The 20,743-nt window shown below is 46.7% G+C and overlaps 1 protein-coding gene across 4 annotated transcripts in view; it reads right to left on the reverse strand.

Moving 5' to 3' along the window:
* The window catches only part of RTKN (rhotekin), a 92,941-nt gene that overhangs the window by 50,725 nt on the left and 21,473 nt on the right, over positions 1-20,743 (reverse strand). For 3 of the 4 annotated variants that reach the window (XM_040419468.1, XM_040419470.1, XM_040419469.1), the window contains exons 1-2: positions 17,856-17,995; positions 199-398 (exon numbers count right to left, since the gene is read on the reverse strand). In XM_040419468.1, coding sequence (XP_040275402.1) covers positions 199-398; positions 17,856-17,984 — 329 coding nt within the window. In that variant the 5' untranslated portion in view covers positions 17,985-17,995. Of the gene's footprint in view, positions 1-198; positions 399-17,855; positions 17,996-20,743 lie in introns of those variants that run through there. The other variant, XM_040419471.1, reaches the window with a different exon arrangement.

The following is a 20,743-nucleotide window of genomic DNA, read 5'->3' on the forward strand; positions in this document are numbered from 1 at the left end:
GGATGTCCAGTCATCACCATATAATACTGAGGTACAGCAGTGACACCGTTCTCTCTGGCCACTCTTTATGGTCCAGTACACATTACTAAGGTCATAGTAACATAGTTTGTAAGGCTGAAAAAAGACATCTGTCCATCTCGTTCAGCCTGTTACCTGCAATTTGATCGGGCGGTCATACAATGTTATTTCCCATCATACCTGCGTGCACTGTGTTGTAGAACTTGCTCCTCCTTGCGGTGCTGTAGTTCAGACATATATGTCATGATACGACTATTGCACACTAGCAGACTCTTTGCTGCTTCCAGCGCCTGTTCTTTTTGAGTACATGCCCCCAGAAGCTTCACGGCTCCCTCACGCATCCGGACCTCATGGTCTATACGTTTCTGGATGTCTGTGTCCTGCAAGAAAAAATACCTATTATCAGACAGAGATATGCAACTTGTGTCAGACAGAAAGAAATATATCTAGAGTCAGACAAAGGAAAACATCTGGCATCAGATACTGTAAATGCACCTGGAATTAATTAAAGAAAATACACCAGGTGTCATATAGAGAAATACACATGGAGTCAGAGAGATATACATTTGGAATCAGATAGAGAAATAGACCTGGAGTCAGATAAAGAAATACACAAGAAGTCAGATAGAAAAATACACCTGGAGTCAGATGAAGAAATATACCTGGTGTCAGAGAGAGAGAGAGAGAGAGAGAGATACACCTAAAGTCAGTGTCACGGAGGGTGTACAGAAAACAAGAAGACACAAAAGGAAGATCCGACTGACTGGATCCAAAACTAAGGAACAAAAGGGGGAGCCCTGCAACAGACCTGACTCTCTCCCTAACTGCTCAGCCTATGCAAAATTCTCAATGGTAGAAGATCGCATATCCTCGTACCTCGACTGTATAACACCTGAACACCCTATAATAGTGAGGGGACACGACCACCGGCTCCCTACACTTGATATGGAGGGAGTCAGGGTCACCTGGGATCCAGCAACCAGGAAAATACAAATGAATGAACAAAACTTATCTGTAGAAGACTCAGTAGTAGCATCCAGCATGCATACACTCCAGGAATTTGTATAAACCGCAAAGTGATGCAGTATGGGAAGGGATTTAAAGGGATGCAATCAGTGCAACTACATGACAGCTGAGAGAGGCTAACGAGATGAGAAAATGAAAGCAAAACAAAAGGAACCTCAAGGAGGAGGTTCTGAAGGACATCTGTCAGAGCTTCTCAGATGTCTGGTGGTGACAGTCAGAGAGAGAAATACACCTCGTGTCATATAGAGAAATACATCTGGAGTCCGATAAATAAGTACACCTGTAGTCAGAGAGAGAAATACACCTGTAGTCAGAGAGAGAAGTACACATGGAATCAGAAAGGGAAATACACCTGGAGTCAGAGAGAGGAATACACCTGGAGTCAGAGAGAGGAATTCACCTGGAGTCAGAGAGAGGAATTCACCTGGAGTCAGAGAGGGAAATACACCTGGAGTCAGAGAGGGAAATATACCTGGAGTCAGAGAGAGAAATACACCTAAAGTCAGAGAGAGAAATACACCTGGAGTCAGAGAGAGAAATACACCTGGAGTCAGAGAGAGAGATACACCTGGAGTCAGAGAGAGAGATACACCTGGAGTCAGATGAAGAAATACACCTGGTGTCAGAGAAAGAGATACACCTAAAGTCAGTGTCACGGAAGGTGTACAGAAAACAAGACACAAAAGGAAGATCCGACTGACTGGATCCAAAACTAAGGAACAAAAGGGGGAGCCCTGCAACAGACCTGACTCTCTCCCTAACTGCTCAGCCTATGCAAAATTCTCAATGGTAGAAGATCGCATATCCTCGTACCTCGACTGTATAACACCTGAACACCCTATAATAGTGAGGGGACACGACCACCGGCTCCCTACACTTGATACGGAGGGAGTCAGGGTCACCTGGGATCCAGCAACCAGGAAAATACAAATGAATGAACAAAACTTATCTGTAGAAGACTCAGTAGTAGCATCCAGCATGCATACTCTCCAGGAAGTTGTATAAACCGCAAAGTGATGCAGTATGGGAAGGGATTTAAAGGGATGCAATCAGTGCAACTACATGACAGCTGAGAGAGGCTAACGAGATGAGAAAATGAAAGCAAAACAAAAGGAACCTCAAGGAGGAGATTCTGAAGGACATCTGTCAGAGCTTCTCAGATGTCTGGTGGTGACAGTCAGAGAGAGAAATACACCTCGTGTCATATAGAGAAATACATCTGGAGTTCGATAAATAAGTATACCTGTAGTCAGAGAGAGAAATACACCTGTAGTCAGAGAGAGAAGTACACATGGAATCAGAAAGGGAAATACACCTGGAGTCAGAGAGAGGAATACACCTGGAGTCCGAGAGAGGAATTCACCTGGAGTCAGAGAGGGAAATATACCTGGAGTCAGAGAGGGAAATACACCTGGAGTCAGAGAGGGAAATACACCTGGAGTCAGAGAGGGAAATACACCTGGAGTCAGAGAGGGAAATACACCTGGAGTCAGAGAGGGAAATACACCTGGAGTCAGAGAGGGAAATACACCTGGAGTCAGAGAGGGAAATACACCTGGAGTCAGAGAGGGAAATACACCTGGAGTCAGAGAGGGAAATACACCTGGAGTCAGAGAGGGAAATACACCTGGAGTCAGAGAGGGAAATACACCTGGAGTCAGAGAGGGAAATACACCTGGAGTCAGAGAGAGAAATACACCTGGAGTCAGAGAGAGAAATACACCTGGAATCAGAGAGAGAAATACACCAGGAGTCACATAGAGAAATACACCTGGAGTCAGAGAGGGAAATATACCTGGAGTCAGATGAATAAATACACCTGGTGTCAGAGAGAGAGAGAGAGATACACCTGGTGTCAGAGAGAGAGAGAAATACACCTGGTGTCAGATGAAGAAATACACCTGGTGTCAGAGAGAGAGATACACCTAAAGTCAGAGAGAGAAATACATCTGGAGTCCGATAAATAAGTACACCTGTAGTCAGAGAGAGAAATACACCTGTAGTCAGAGAGAGAAGTACACATGGAATCAGAAAGGGAAATACACCTGGAATCAGAGAGAGGAATACACCTGGAGTCAGAGAGGGAAATACACCTGGAGTCACATAGAGAAACAACCATGGAGTCAGAGAGAGGAATACACCTGGAGTCAGAGAGGGGAATACACCTGGAGTCACATAGAGAAATACACCTGGAGTCAGAGAGAGAGAGATACACCCGGAGTCAAATAGAGAAATACACCTGGAGTCAGAGAGAGGAATACACCTGGAGTCAGAGAGGGGAATACACCTGGAGTCAGAGAGGGGAATACACCTGGAGTCAGAGAGGGGAATACACCTGGAGTCAGAGAGGGGAATACACCTGGAGTCAGAGAGGGGAATACACCTGGAGTCACATAGAGAAATACACCTGGAGTCAGAGAGGGGAATACACCCAGAGTCAAATAGAGAAATACACCTGGAGTCAGAGAGAGGAATACACCTGGAGTCAGAGAGAGGAATACACCTGGAGTCAGAGAGAGGAATACACCTGGAGTCAGAGAGGGGAATACACCTGGAGTCAGAGAGGGGAATACACCTGGAGTCAGAGAGGGGAATACACCTGGAGTCAGAGAGGGGAATACACCTGGAGTCAGAGAGGGGAATACACCTGGAGTCAGAGAGGGGAATACACCTGGAGTCAGAGAGGGGAATACACCTGGAGTCACATAGAGAAATACACCTGGAGTCAGAGAGAGAAATACACCAGGAGTCAGAGAGAGAAATACACCAGGAGTCAGAGAGAGAAATACACCAGGAGTCAGGTAGAGAAATACACCAGGAACAGATAGAGAAATACACCTGGAGTCAGAGAGGGAAACAACCCTGTAGTCAGAGAGAGAGAGGAATACACCTGGAGTCAGAGAGAAGAATACACCTGGAGTCAGAGAGAGGAATACACCTGGAGTCAGAGAGGGGAATACACCTGGAGTCAGAGAGGGGAATACACCTGGAGTCAGAGAGGGGAATACACCTGGAGTCAGAGAGAGGAATTCACCTGGAGTCAGAGAGAGGAATACACCTGGAGTCAGAGAGAGGAATACACCTGGAGTCAGAGAGAGAAATACACCAGGAGTCAGAGAGAGAAATACACCTGGAGTCAGAGAGGGAAATACACCTGGAGTCAGAGAGAGAAATACACCTGGAGTCAGAGAGGGAAATACACCTGGAGTCAGAGAGAGAAATACACCAGGAGTCAGAGAGAGGAATACACCTGGAGTCAGAGAGAGGAATTCACTTATATGTCCTAGACTTCTCCACAGGTCACGTCCTCCTTTAGGACACTTACTGTTTTGCGTAGTTGTCTCTCCATGTGTAGCGGTTGTTTTATATGTGTGTAAGTGAGGAGTATATATATTTCCCAGGATGTGTGTATATGTGTAGTATGTGAGGAGTGTGTACTCGGTGTGTGTGTATAGTAGCTGAGTGCTGGTGTTAGGTGTGATATTTGTGTACTGTGTTAGGTGTCGATATGCAGTGTGTAGGCTGCAGTTTGAGCAGCTGCAGTGGATGTGAATGGGGAGGGGGGAAGGCTGTAAATGGTCAGTGTCAGAGAGGAAGGGGGGGCAGGCTGTAAGTGGTCAGTGTCAGAGAGGAAGGGGGGGCAGGCTGTAAGTGGTCAGTGTCAGAGAGAAGCGAGGAAGAGGGGGGAGGCTGTAAGTGGTCAGTGTCAGAGAGAAGTGAGGAAGAGGGGGGAGGCTGTAAGTGGTCAGTGTCAGAGAGGAAGGGGGGGCAGGCTGTAAGTGGTCAGTGTCAGAGAGAAGCGAGGAAGAGGGGGGAGGCTGTAAGTGGTCAGTGTCAGAGAGAAGTGAGGAAGAGGGGGGAGGCTGTAAGTGGTCAGTGTCAGAGAGAAGTGAGGAAGAGGGGGGAGGCTGTAAGTGGTCAGTGCCAGAGAGGAAGAGAGGGGCAGGCTGTAAGTGGTCAGTGTCAGAGAGAAGAGAGGAAGAGGGGGCAGGCTGTAAGTGTTCAGTGCCAGAGAGGAAGGGGGGGAGGCTGTAAGTGGTCAGTGTCAGAGAGGAAGGGGGGGGGGGGCAGACTGTAAGTGGTCAGTGCCAGAGAGGAAGGGGGGGAGGCTGTAAGTGGTCAGTGCCAGAGAGGAAGGGGGGGAGGCTGTAAGTGGTCAGTGTCAGAGAGGAAGGGGGGGGGGCAGACTGTAAGTGGTCAGTGTCAGAGAGGAAGGAGGGGCAGGCTGTAAGTGGTCAGTGTCAGAGAGAAGAGAGGAAGAGGGGGCAGGCTGTAAGTGGTCAGTGTCAGAGAGGAAGAGGGGGGAGCCTGTAAGTGGTCTGTGTCAGAGAGGAAGGGGGGGGCAGGCTGTAAGTGGTTAGTGTCAGATAGAAGGGAGTAAGAGGGGGGAAGGCTGTAAGTGGTCAGTGTCAGAGAGGAATGGGGGGGGGGCAGGCTGTAAGTGGTCAGTGTCAGAGAGAAGAGAGGAAAAGGGGGCAGGCTGTAAGTGGTTAGTGTCAGAGAGGAAGAGAGGGGTCAGGCTGTAAGTGGTCAGTGTCAGAGAGAAGAGAGGAAGAGGGGGCAGGCTGTAAGTGGTCAGTGTCAGAGAGAAGAGAGGGGGCAGGCTGTAAGTGGTCAGTGTCAGAGAGAAGAGAGGGGGCAGGCTGTAAGTGGTCAGTGTCAGAGAGAAGAGAGGGGGCAGGCTGTAAGTGGTCAGAGAGAAGAGAGGAAGAGGGGGGCAGGCTGTAAGTGGTCAGTGTCAGAGAGAAGAGAGGGGGCAGGCTGTAAGTGGTCAGTGTCAGAGAGAAGAGAGGAAGAGGGGGCAGGCTGTAAGTGGTCAGAGAGAAGAGAGGAAGAGGGGGCAGGCTGTAAGTGGTCAGAGAGAAGAGAGGAAGAGGGGGCAGGCTGTAAGTGGTCAGTGTCAGAGAGAAGAGAGGAAGAGGGGGCAGGCTGTAAGTGGTCAGTGTCAGAGAGAAGAGAGGGGGCAGGCTGTAAGTGGTCAGTGTCAGAGAGAAGAGAGGGGGCAGGCTGTAAGTGGTCAGAGAGAAGAGAGGAAGAGGGGGCAGGCTGTAAGTGGTCAGTGTCAGAGAGAAGAGAGGGGGCAGGCTGTAAGTGGTCAGTGTCAGAGAGAAGAGAGGAAGAGGGGGCAGGCTGTAAGTGGTCAGAGAGAAGAGAGGAAGAGGGGGCAGGCTGTAAGTGGTCAGTGTCAGAGAGAAGAGAGGGGGCAGGCTGTAAGTGGTCAGTGTCAGAGAGAAGAGGGGGGAGGCTGTAAGTGGTCAGTGTCAGAGAGGAAGAGAGGGGAAGGCTGTAAGTGGTCAGTGTCAGAGAGAAGAGAGGGGGCAGGCTGTAAGTGGTCAGTGTCAGAGAGAAGAGAGGGGGCAGGCTGTAAGTGGTCAGTGTCAGAGAGAAGAGAGGAGGCAGGCTGTAAGTGGTCAGTGTCATAGAGAAGAGAGGAAGAGAGGGGCAGTCTGTAAGTGGTCAGAGAGGAAGAGGGGGGAGGCTGTAAGTGGTCAGTGTCAGAGAGGAAGAGAGGGGAAGGCTGTAAGTGGTCAGTGTCAGAGAGAAGAGAGGAAAAGGGGGCAGGCTGTAAGTGGTCAGTGTCAGAGAGAAGAGAGGAGGCAGGCTGTAAGTGGTCAGTGTCATAGAGAAGAGAGGAAGAGAGGGGCAGGCTGTAAGTGGTCAGAGAGGAAGAGGGGGGAGGCTGTAAGTGGTCAGTGTCAGAGAGGAAGAGAGGGGAAGGCTGTAAGTGGTCAGTGTCAGAGAGAAGAGAGGAAGAGGGGGCAGGCTGTAAGTGGTCAGTGTCAGAGAGGAAGAGAGGGGCAGGCTGTAAGTGGTCAGTGTCAGAGAGGAAGAGGGGGGAGGCTGTAAGTGGTCAGTGTCAGAGAGGAAGAGAGGGGAAGGCTGTAAGTGGTCAGTGTCAGAGAGGAAGAGAGGGGAAGGCTGTAAGTGGTCAGTGTCAGAGAGAAGAGAGGAAGAGGGGGCAGGCTGTAAGTGGTCAGTGTCATAGAGAAGAGAGGAAGAGAGGGAAAGGCTGTAAGTGGTCAGTGTCAGAGATGAAGGGGGGCAGGCTGTAAGTTGTCAGTGTCAGAGATAATGGGGGCTCAGGTTATAAGTGGTCAGTGTCAGAGATGATGGGGGCTCAGGCTATAAGTGGTCAGTGTCAGAGATGATGGGGGCTCAGGCTATAAGTGGTCAGTGTCAGAGATGATGGGGGTTCAGGCTGTAAGTGGTCAGTGTCAGAGATGATGGGGGCTCAGGCTATAAGTGGTCAGTGTCAGAGATGATGGGGGCTCAGGCTATAAGTGGTCAGTGTCAGAGATGATGGGGGCTCAGGCTGTAAGTGGTCAGTGTCAGAGATGATGGGGGTTCAGGCTGTAAGTGGTCAGTGTCAGAGATGATGGGGGTTCAGGCTGTAAGTGGTCAGTGTCAGAGATGATGGGGGCTCAGGCTATAAGTGGTCAGTGTCAGAGATGATGGGGGCTCAGGCTGTAAGTGGTCAGTGTCAGAGATGATGGGGGCTCAGGCTGTAAGTGGTCAGTGTCAGAGATGATGGGGGCTCAGGCTATAAGTGGTCAGTGTCAGAGATGATGGGGGCTCAGGCTGTAAGTGGTCAGTGTCAGAGATGATGGGGGCTCAGGCTATAAGTGGTCAGTGTCAGAGATGATGGGGGCTCAGGCTGTAAGTGGTCAGTGTCAGAGATGATGGGGGCTCAGGCTGTAAGTGGTCAGTGTCAGAGATGATGGGGGCTCAGGCTGTAAGTGGTCAGTGTCAGAGAGGAAGGGGGGGCAGGCTGTAAGTGGTCAGTGTCAGAGAGGAAGGGGGGGCAGGCTGTAAGTGGTCAGTGTCAGAGAGGAAGGGGGGGCAGGCTGTAAGTGGTCAGTGTCAGAGAGGAAGGGGGGGCAGGCTGTAAGTGGTCAGTGAGAGGAAGTGGGGACGGTACTGGTCTGTACAAGTCAAAAATGCACAAGCTAAAAATAGAGGCTGAAGACCCCAGCAGCTGACACTGACTCTCCCCACACCCTGAAGACATTTATGTAGTGGCCTCACTAGATAAGTGCGGGCACTACACAAGGGTCAATTGGTGTGTGCGCTACATCTCCTCACTAGGGACAGGAATGGTATCTTTAATTGTGCATTTTAGGTAATTTGTAAAGTATTGTTTTTGTATTGTGCAATGTTTCCCTGTTATATGCATTATCAGGCCTAGTCTCTGTAGTTAGTCATCCCAGACGCTAGAGGGAGCTAGAGTACCCCTGGTATAAGTATTCAGGCCCCAGACAGGGAAGGTTGTTGAAGGTCAGGAGTCTGCAGAGACAAGTTAGAGGGCACAAGCCAGAGCCTTCTCCTGACATGCAACTAGACAGCCCAGGCTTCTAGTTGCCACCAGGAGACTAGTAGAGGGATCCTAGTCTACCTGCTGATCAAGAGAGCCATGGTTAGCTCAGAAGATCTACCCCAGGGGAAGAGGTTACCTCCTGGAAGCAACCCTTTAGTTCCCACCAAGTCAAGCAGAGTCAACATGTCCAGCTAATACAAGTAAGCTGAAGGGCAGAGAGACTAGAGGTATGGAGCAAGAATGAGCACCTAAGGAGGATTATTTACCAAGGATAAAAGCCTACAATAAGGTATCTGGGCCTTGGGAGTGAAGCCAGACAGGAGTTCTAGGGAACAGTGTACACTATCTCCGAGGAGTCTGTACAGCCTGATTCTGCGCATGTGGATGTTACCCTCTGTGTATCTTGCCTAACCACCATATACCTGCCATCATTGTGTGACCTGCTTGTGAAGTGTACTTGACATGTGGAACTGAGTTGCCGTCTAACTGTACAAAGTGGAGTTTATTACAGTAAAGCAAAGTTTGGTTCACCATATCATCTGTGTTCCTTGCTTATTAAGACTTTCCATCGGTGTGCCACCGTTACCGGCACTGGCGTCACGTACCTCAAAGGGACCTTGCCCCAGAGGACTCTTGTGCCAGCCTCTCCTTCACTGCTGTATGCCTGCCCAGGGTTTCCTTATATAACTGTGAGTGACCCTCGCTTGCCATAACCGTGACCTCACAATCGCATTACCCCTGCAGGTCTGGCGTACCGCATTTACACCACAGATTGTCACTTCTGTAAACACGCAGCACATATGTGTATATCCACATGACCATCTCTCTGCTCGTTGTCTCCTCAGTGTATGGACATACAGTGCCCTGCACATCCACATCAGCACAGCAGAGCTGAGATCTCTAAAGAGGCCTGGACAAGAAACCAACAATGATGTCTACTGTGTTCTTGTGTCTGGTACACATTAGTGTCAGGGTCTTCGTGTACACCACAGCAAGGACTTTATAACGTAGCTACAATCTAATGGAGCAGTTAGGAATGTCCCTCTTCTGGTAGAATCCTTGTTGAAATCCCACCTGTCCTAACAAACCTAACAAGCTGTTTACCAATATCGAGAGATCGCCCCCAAAGTAGGCAACTCTGCACATGGACGCAACTCTGCACATGGACGCAACTCTGCACATGGACGCAACTCTGCACATGGACCTTCTTCATCAACTCATTATAATCTTGCCCTCTATTCTGTATTCTTAACCTTCAACATACACTACCCGGGACATCTCTTCTAAAAATTCTCCTGTACTACACCTCCATCATCAGTCATAACCTCATCTCACCATCTTCTTCAAGACTTCTTCTATACTACACCTCCATAATCAGTCACAACCTCGTCTCATTACCCTCTCTAAGACTTCTCCTGTACTACAGCTCCATCATCAGTCATAACCTTGCCTCACCATCTTCTCATAGACTTCCCCTGTGCTGTATTTCCATCAACAGTCCTACAACTCCATTATCAGTCATAACTTCATCTCACCTTGTTCTCTAAGGCATCTCTAGGGCTGCACTTCCATCAGTCATAACCTCATCTCACCATCTTCTTAACAACTTCTCCTGTACTACACCTCCATCATCAGTCATAACCTCATCTCACCATCTTCTTAAAGACTTCTCCTGTACTACACCTCCATCATCAGTCATAACCTCATCTCACCATCTTAAAGACTTCTCCTATACTACACCTCCATCATCAGTCATAACCTTGTCTCATTACCCTCTCTAAGACTTCTCCTGTACTACAGCTCCATAATCAGTCATAACCTCATTCCACAATCTTCTTAAAGACTTCTCCTGTACTACACCTCCATCATCAGTCATAACCTTGTCTCATCATCTTCTCCAACACTTTGTCTGTACTACAACTGCATCATCAGTCATGACCTCATTTAATCATATTCTCCAAAACTTCTCCTGTATTACAACTCCATCATCAATCATAACGTCATCTCACCAGATGATGCATTATCTTGGTGAATAAACAACTTTGCATCTGAAGACTGAAGTGTTCTGCGGTTTTTCACTATATTTTGGATAATGGGGGTAAAATAGGCTGATAACCATCACTGCTGGCACCACCACTTTTTAGCTACTGATTTTCCACAAGTGCTGCTACAAACCTTCTTTACTGTAAGAGCAGTGAGACTGTGGACTCTATACTGTAAGAGCAGTGAGACTAGGACTCTATACTGTAAGAGCAGTGAGACTAGGACTCTTTACTGTAAGAGCAGTGAGACTATGGACTCTATACTGTAAGAGCATGGAGACTATGGACTCTATACTGTAAGAGCAGTGAGACTGTGGACTCTATACTGTAAGAGCAGTGAGACTATGGACTCTTTACTGTAAGAGCAGTGAGACTATGGACTCTACTGTAAGAGCAGTGAGACTATGGACTCTTTACTGTAAGAGCAGTGAGACTATGGACTCTTTACTGTAAGAGCCGTGAGACTATGGACTCTATACTGTAAGAGCAGTGAGACTAGGACTCTTTACTGTAAGAGCAGTGAGACTATGGACTCTATACTGTAAGAGCATGGAGACTATGGACTCTATACTGTAAGAGCAGTGAGACTATGGACTCTATACTGTAAGAGCGGTGAGACTATGGACTCCTTACTGTAAGAGCAGTGAGACTATGGACTCTATACTGTAAGAGCAGTGAGACTATGGACTCTTTACTGTAAGAGCAGTGAGACTATGGACTCTGTACTGTAAGAGCGGTGAGACTATGGACTCTATACTGTAAGAGCGGTGAGACTATGGACTCTATACTGTAAGAGCGGTGAGACTATGGACTCTATACTGTAAGAGCGGTCAGACTATGGACTCTATACTGTAAGAGCGGTCAGACTATGGACTCTTTACTGTAAGAGCAGTCAGACTATGGACTCTTTACTGTAAGAGCAGTGAGACTATGGACTCTATACTATAAGAGCGGTGAGACTATGGACTCTATACTGTAAGAGCAGTGAGACTATGGACTCTATACTGTAAGAGCAGTGAGACTATGGACTCTATACTGTAAGAGCAGTGAGACTATGGACTCTTTACTGTAAGAGCAGTGAGACTATGGACTCTTTACAGTAAGAGCAGTGAGACTATGGACTCTTTACAGTAAGAGCAGTGAGACTATGGACTCTTTACTGTAAGAGCAGTGAGACTATGGACTCTTTACTGTAAGAGCAGTGAGACTATGGACTCTTTACTGTAAGAGCAGTGAGACTATGGACTCTTTACTGTAAGAGCAGTGAGACTATGGACTCTATACTGTAAGAGCAGTGAGACTATGGACTCTTTACTGTAAGAGCAGTGAGACTATGGACTCTTTACTGTAAGAGCAGTGAGACTATGGACTCTTTACTGTAAGAGCAGTGAGACTATGGACTCTTTACTGTAAGAGCAGTGAGACTATGGACTCTATACGGTAAGAGCAGTGAGACTATGGACTCTATACTGTAAGAGCAGTGAGACTATGGACTCTATACTGTAAGAGCAGTGAGACTATGGACTCTTTACTGTAAGAGCAGTGAGACTATGGACTCTTTACTGTAAGAGCAGTGAGACTATGGACTCTATACTGTAAGAGCGGTGAGACTATGGACTCTTTACTGTAAGAGCGGTGAGACTATGGACTCTTTACTGTAATAGCGGTGAGACTATGGACTCCTTACTGTAATAGCAGTGAGACTATGGACTCCTTACTGTAAGAGCAGTGAGACTATGGACTCTATACTGTAAGAGCGGTGAGACTATGGACTCTTTACTGTAAGAGCAGTGAGACTATGGACTTTTTACGCTAAGAGCAGTGAGACTATGGACTCTATACTGTAAGAGCAGTGAGACTATGGACTCTTTACGCTAAGAGCAGTGAGACTATGGACTCTTTACTGTAAGAGCAGTGAGACTATGGACTCTTTACTGTAAGAGCAGTGAGACTATGGACTCTTTACTGTAAGAGCAGTGAGACTATGGACTCTTTACGCTAAGAGCAGTGAGACTATGGACTCTTTACGCTAAGAGCAGTGAGACTATGGACTCTTTACGCTAAGAGCAGTGAGACTATGGACTCTTTACGCTAAGAGCAGTGAGACTATGGACTCTTTACGCTAAGAGCAGTGAGACTATGGACTCTTTACGCTAAGAGCAGTGAGACTATGGACTCTTTACGCTAAGAGCAGTGAGACTATGGACTCTTTACGCTAAGAGCAGTGAGACTATGGACTCTTTACTGTAAGAGCAGTGAGACTATGGACTCTTTACTGTAAGATCAGTGAGACTATGGACTCTTTACTGTAAGAGCAGTGAGACTATGGACTCTATACTGTAAGAGCAGTGAGACTATGGACTCTTTACTGTAAGAGCAGTGAGACTATGGACTCTTTACTGTAAGAGCAGTGAGACTATGGACTCTTTACTGTAAGAGCAGTGAGACTATGGACTCTTTACTGTAAGAGCAGTGAGACTATGGACTCTTTACGCTAAGAGCAGTGAGACTATGGACTCTTTACGCTAAGAGCAGTGAGACTATGGACTCTTTACGCTAAGAGCAGTGAGACTATGGAACTCTCTGCCTGAGGAGGTGGTGATAGTGAGTTCACTATAAGAGTTCAGGAGGGGCCTGGATGTCTTTCTGGTGTGTAATAATATTACAGGCTATAGCTACTAAACAAACACTCCTGGGCAGCACGACCAACCAAACGTACAAAGTGGAGTTCCAGCGGCTCAGGCAGTGGTCCTACCGCCTAAACATCCATAAAAATATGAGTACCGCGGCACTTCCATAAAGTGACATGTGCTTTATTCACCAATAAGGTGGGGTGTTTCGGTTCACTCCATGAAACGTTTTGAAAACTTCTTGAAGAAGGTTCCATGGAGTGAACCGAAACGTCACGCTTTATTGGTGAATAAAGCACATGTCACTTTATGGAAGTGCCGCGGTACTCATATTTTTTAAGGCTATAGCTACTAGAGAGGGGTCGTTGATCCAGGAAGTTATTCTGATGCCTGATTGGAGTCGGGAAGGAATTTTCTTATCCCTAAAGTGGAGATAATTGGCTTCTACCTCACAGTTTTTTTTTTCCACCTTCCTCTGGATCAATCTGCAGAATGACAGGCTGAACTTGATGGACAAATGTCTTTTTATGGCCTTATATACTATGTTACTATGTTAAAATCCATTTTTTTTGTATTTGGTCCCTCTATAAACACTCATAACCTCATCTCACCATCTTCTCCAAGACTTCTCCGGTACTACATGCCCATCATCCATCATAATCTCATCTCATCTTATTCTCTAAGAATTCTTCTGTACTACACTTCCATTATCACTCATAATCTTGTCTTATTATCTTCTCCAAAACTTCTCAATTACTACACCTCCATCATCAGTCATAACCTCATCTCACCATCTTCTCTTAGACTTCTCCTGTACTACACCTCCATCATCAGTTATAACCTCATCTCACCATCTTCTCTTAGACTTCTCCTGTACTACACCTCCATCATCAGTCATAATAACCTCATCTCACCATCTTATCTTAGACTTCTCCTGTACTACACCTCCATCATCAGTCATAATAACCTCATCTCACCATCTTCTCTTAGACTTCTCCTGTACTACACCTCCATCATCAGTCATAACCTCATCTCACCATCTTCTCTTAGACTTCTCCTGTACTACACCTCCATCATCAGTCATAACCTCATCTCACCATCTTCTCTTAGACTTCTCCTGTACTACAGCTCCATCATCAGTTATAACCTCATCTCACCATCTTCTCTTAGACTTCTCCTGTACTACACCTCCATCATCAGTCATAATAACCTCATCTCACCATCTTCTCTTAGACTTCTCCTGTACTACACCTCCATCATCAGTCATAACCTCATCTCACCATCTTATCTTAGACTTCTCCTGTACTACACCTCCATCATCAGTTATAACCTAATCTCACCATCTTCTCTCAGACTTCTCCTGTACTACACCTCCATCAGTCATAACCTCATCCCACAATCTTCACAAAAACTTCTCCTGTACTACACCTCCATCAGTCATAAAATCATCTCACCATCTTCTCAAAAACTTCTCCTGTACTACACCTCCATCATCAGTCATAACCTCATCTCACCATCTTCTCTCAGACTTCTCCTGTACTACACCTCCATCATCAGTTATAACCTCATCTCACCATCTTCTCTTAGACTTCTCCTGTACTACACCTCCATCATCAGTCATAACCTCATCTCACCATCTTCTCTTAGACTTCTCCTGTACTACACCTCCATCATCAGTCATAATAACCTCATCTCACCATCTTCTCTTAGATTTCTCCTGTACTACACCTCCATCATCAGTCATAACCTCATCTCACCATCTTATCTTAGACTTCTCCTGTACTACACCTCCATCATCAGTCATAATAACCTCATCTCACCATCTTATCTTAGACTTCTCCTGTACTACACCTCCATCATCAGTCATAACCTCATCTCACCATCTTATCTTAGACTTCTCCTGTACTACACCTCCATCATCAGTTATAACCTAATCTCACCATCTTCTCTCAGACTTCTCCTGTACTACACCTCCATCAGTCATAACCTCATCCCACAATCTTCACAAAAACTTCTCCTGTACTACACCTCCATCAGTCATAAAATCATCTCACCATCTTCTCAAAAACTTCTCCTGTACTACACCTCCATCATCAGTCATAACCTCATCTCACCATCTTCTCTCAGACTTCTCCTGTACTACACCTCCATCATCAGTCATAACCTCATCTCACCATCTTCTCTTAGACTTCTCCTGTACTACACCTCCATCATCAGTTATAACCTAATCTCACCATCTTCTCTCAGACTTCTCCTGTACTACACCTCCATCATCAGTTATAACCTAATCTCACCATCTTCTCTTAGACTTCTCCTGTACTACACCTCCATCATCAGTTTTAACCTCATCTCACCATCTTCTCTCAGACTTCTCCTGTACCGCACCTCCATCATCAGTTATAACCTCATCTCACCATCTTCTCTTAGACTTCTTCTGTACTATACCTCCATCATCAGTTATAACCTCATCTGACCATCTTCTCTTAGACTTCTCCTGTACTACACCTCCATCATCAGTTATAACCTCATCTCACCATCTTCTCTTAGACTTCTCCTGTACTACACCTCCATCATCAGTTATAACCTCATCTCACCATCTTCTTCAAAACATCTCCTGTACTACACCTCCATCATCAGTCAAAACCTCATCTCACAATCTTCTTTAAGAATTCTCCTGTAGCACACCTTCATCATCAGTCATAACTTCATCGTACCTTCTCTAAGACTTCTTCTGTGCTGCAATCCAATCATTAGTTATAATCTCATGTCACCACCTCTTACAACACTTCTCTTATTCTACATCTCCATCACTAGTAATCTTCTGCAAGACATTTTCTTCTCTTTTACGTTTCATCACCTCCTGCTTTCTGCTTGCAGACTGATCTGTGTTCTTTTGGTCCATAACGTTCTTCTCTGGGTCTTGTTTACCCCATGCACCTTACACCAGACGTGTAACTAACCAACTGTCCCCAATGCAAAATCTATAATAGGACGCCGACCTAACATCTGCCTCTTCTAATACGTGCAGAGGACACGTCTGAAACATGCCCTATAGCCAACCCCCAAACCTGGCACCCACATTTTCATATATGTTGCAGTTTTTCCGCTTTTGCCCACACACATATACTGTACACAGTCCTGAATTCAGTAGCGGTTTGGGCAAGCACCCCCTCACATGTGTCGAGAACATCTTCTCCTGCTTCAGAATACTTGCATCATGTTCTATGCATGCATGAATTTGCCATCTCATATAACAGCATGTGTGGTCACTGCGACATTGTGTCCCTGCACCAACCCTCCCATGTCTGATGAGACACCATGAAAGGGTTAATCTTGTGACGCTAGCAGCGTGGGGGCACCACAGACCCCAATGTCCTCTGAAAATGTCAGGACACAACAAGACACAGAGATCATTGTGTGATCGGCATCTGAGGCTGGGACTGGCTGCCCCGACATAATCCTACAGCTGTCTGCACAGATCCCTCATTCTGCCCTATGTATAATATACATGTACACGGCATGACTAGACCAGGTACTGCAGAGGAGGGGAGCCCCCAAAATACTGAGGCCTCCCTATGACGGTATATACCGCCCTAAACACAACGCCTCAGCTGGGACGATCGCGTCTGTCACCTGTACGGGGAGGATCGCGTCTGTCACCTGTGCGGGGAGGATCGCGTCTGTCACCTGTACGGGGAGGATCGCGTCTGTCACCTGTACGGGGAGGATCGCGTCTGTCACCTGTACGGGGAGGATCGCGTCTGTCACCTGTACGGGGAGGATCGCGTCTGTCACCTGTACGGGGAGGATCGCGTCTGTCACCTGTACGGGGAGGATCGCGTCTGTCACCTGTACGGGGAGGATCGCGTCTGTCACCTGTACGGGGAGGATCGCGTCTGTCACCTGTACGGGGAGGATCGCGTCTGTCACCTGTACGGGGAGGATCGCGTCTGTCACCTGTACGGGGAGGATCGCGTCTGTCACCTGTACGGGGAGGATCGCGTCTGTCACCTGTACGGGGAGGATCGCGTCTGTCACCTGTACGGGGAGGATCGCGTCTGTCACCTGTACGGGGAGGATCGCGTCTGTCACCTGTACGGGGAGGATCGCGTCTGTCACCTGTACGGGGAGGATCGCGTCTGTCACCTGTACGGGGAGGATCGCGTCTGTCACCTGTACGGGGAGGATCGCGTCTGTCACCTGTACGGGGAGGATCACGTCTGTCACCTCTATGGTGGTCTCTGGTCTGTAACCTGTACAGGGGTCTTGTATCTGTCACCTCTATGGTGGTCCATGGTCTGTAACCTGTACAGGGGTCTTGTATCTGTCACCTCTATGGTGGTCTCTGGTCTGTAACCTGTACAGGGGTCTTGTATCTGTCACCTCTATGGTGGTCTCTGGTCTGTAACCTGTACAGGGGTCTTGTATCTGTCACCTCTATGGTGGTCTCTGGTCTGTAACCTGTACAGGGGTCTTGTATCTGTCACCTCTATGGGGGTCTCTGGTCTGTAACCTGTACAGGGGTCTTGTATCTGTTACCTCTATGGTGGTCTCTGGTCTGTAACCTGTACAGGGGTCTTGTATCTGTCACCTCTATGGTGGTCTCTGGTCTGTAACCTGTACAGGGGTCTTGTATCTGTCACCTCTATGGGGGTATCTGGTCTGTAACCTGTACAGGGGTCTTGTATCTGTCACCTCTATGGGGGTCTCTGGTCGGTCACCTCTATGGCGGGACACCTCAGCAACAAATAGGTGGCACCTCAGAAAACCATGACAGCACATCTGTACTTGTCTCCGGGTGGCGGCGGTAGCGGTGAGCATTACCTGCAGGCTGAGGGCGATCTGCCGGATATACAACATATTCAGGTCTTGTAGGATCCAAAGCTTCTCCTCCATATCTGACCACATGTCCAGGGGCTCCCAGGGGCGTCCCTTGTCCTGCGCCATCACCATATCCTGAACCCCTGCAAACTGACATCCGTCACCCCAAAACCAGAAGGTCTTACCCCAAAATGGTGTCATGTACCCCAAATTCTCTCCATGTTACAACTGCACTAATAGTGTTATAATGTACACAGAGTATTATACACAGGGTTATACGGGGAGCAGGATATTATAATGTTATAATGTACACAGAGTATTATACACAGGGGTATACGGGGAGCAGGATATAATGTACACAGAGTATTATACACAGAGTTATACGGGGAGCGGGATATTATAATGTACACAGAGTATTATACACAGGGCTATAGGGGGAGCAGGATATTATAATGTACACAGAGTATTATACACAGGGTTATACGGGGAGCGGGATATTATAATGTACACAGAGTATTATACACAGAGTTATACGGGGAGCGGGATATTATAATGTACACAGAGTATTATACACAGGGCTATATGGGGAGCGGGATATTATAATGTTATAATGTACACAGAGTATTATACACAGGGGTATACAGGGAGCGGGATATTATAATGTACACAGAGTATTATACACAGGGCTATACGGGGAGCGGGATATTATAATGTACACAGAGTATTATACACAGGGCTATACGGGGAGCGGGATATTATAATGTTATAATGTACACAGAGTATTATACACAGGGGTATACGGGGAGCGGGATATTATAATGTTATAATGTACACAGTATTATACACAGGGCTATACGGGGAGCGGGATATTATAATGTACACAGAGTATTATACACAGGGCTATAGGGGGAGCAGGATATTATAATGTACACAGAGTATTATACACAGGGCTATAGGGGGAGCAGGATATTATAATGTACACAGAGTATTATACACAGGGCTATGGGGGGAGCAGGATATTATAATGTACACAGAGTATTATACACAGGGTTATACGGGGAGCGGGATATTATAATGTACACAGAGTATTATACACAGGGCTATACGGGGAGCAGGATATAATGTACACAGAGTATTATACACAGGGTTATACGGGGAGCGGGATATTATAATGTACACAGAGTATTATACACAGGGCTTTACGGGGAGCGGGATATTATAATGTACACAGAGTATTATACACAGGGTTATACGGGGAGCGGGATATTATAATGTACACAGAGTATTATACACAGGGTTATACGGGGAGCGGGATATTATAATGTACACAGAGTATTATACACAGGGCTTTACGGGGAGCGGGATATTATAATGTACACAGAGTATTATACACAGGGTTATACGGGGAGCGGGATATTATAATGTACACAGAGTATTATACACAGGGCTATACAGTGAGTGCAGAATTATTAGGCAAATGAGTATTTTGACCCCATCATCCTCTTTATGCATGTTGTCTTACTCCAAGCTGTATAGGCTCGAAAGCCTACTACCAATTAAGCATATTAGGTGATGTGCATCTCTGTAATGAGAAGGGGTGTGGTCTAATGACATCAACACCCTATATCAGGTGTGCATAATTATTAGGCAACTTTCTTTCCTTTGGCAAAATGGGTCAAAAGAAGGACTTGACAGGCTCAGAAAAGTCAAAAATAGTGAGATATCTTGCAGAGGGATGCAGCACTCTTAAAATTGCAAAGCTTCTGAAGCGTGATCATCGAACAATCAAGCGTTTCATTCAAAATAGTCAACAGGGTCGCAAGAAGCGTGTGGAAAAACCAAGGCGCAAAATAACTGCCCATGAACTGAGAAAAGTCAAGCGTGCAGCTGCCAAGATGCCACTTGCCACCAGTTTGGCCATATTTCAGAGCTGCAACCTCACTGGAGTGCCCAAAAGCACAAGGTGTGCAATACTCAGAGACATGGCCAAGGTAAGAAAGGCTGAAAGACGACCACCACTGAACAAGACACACAAGCTGAAACGTCAAGACTGGGCCAAGAAATATCTCAAGACTGATTTTTCTAAGGTTTTATGGACTGATGAAATGAGAGTGAGTCTTGATGGGCCAGATGGATGGGCCCGTGGCTGGATTGGTAAAGGGCAGAGAGCTCCAGTCCGACTCAGACGCCAGCAAGGTGGAGGTGGAGTACTGGTTTGGGCTGGTATCATCAAAGATGAGCTTGTGGGGCCTTTTCGGGTTGAGGATGGAGTCAAGCTCAACTCCCAGTCCTACTGCCAGTTTCTGGAAGACACCTTCTTCAAGCAGTGGTACAGGAAGAAGTCTGCATCCTTCAAGAAAAACATGATTTTCATGCAGGACAATGCTCCATCACACGCGTCCAAGTACTCCACAGCGTGGCTGGCAAGAAAGGGTATAAAAGAAGAAAATCTAATGACATGGCCTCCTTGTTCACCTGATCTGAACCCCATTGAGAACCTGTGGTCCATCATCAAATGTGAGATTTACAAGCAGGGAAAACAGTACACCTCTCTGAACAGTGTCTGGGAGGCTGTGGTTGCTGCTGCACGCAATGTTGATGGTGAACAGATCAAAACACTGACAGAATCCATGGATGGCAGGCTTTTGAGTGTCCTTGCAAAGAAAGGTGGCTATATTGGTCACTGATTTGTTTTTGTTTTGTTTTTGAATGTCAGAAATGTATATTTGTGAATGTTGAGATGTTATATTGGTTTCACTGGTAAAAATAAATAATTGAAATGGGTATATATTTGTTTTTTGTTAAGTTGCCTAATAATTATGCACAGTAATAGTCACCTGCACACACAGATATCCCCCTAAAATAGCTAAAACTAAAAACAAACTAAAAAC

The sequence above is a fragment of the Bufo bufo genome, chromosome 2 (assembly GCF_905171765.1).
Source record: "Bufo bufo chromosome 2, aBufBuf1.1, whole genome shotgun sequence".
In the NCBI taxonomy this organism is placed as follows: domain Eukaryota; kingdom Metazoa; phylum Chordata; class Amphibia; order Anura; family Bufonidae; genus Bufo; species Bufo bufo.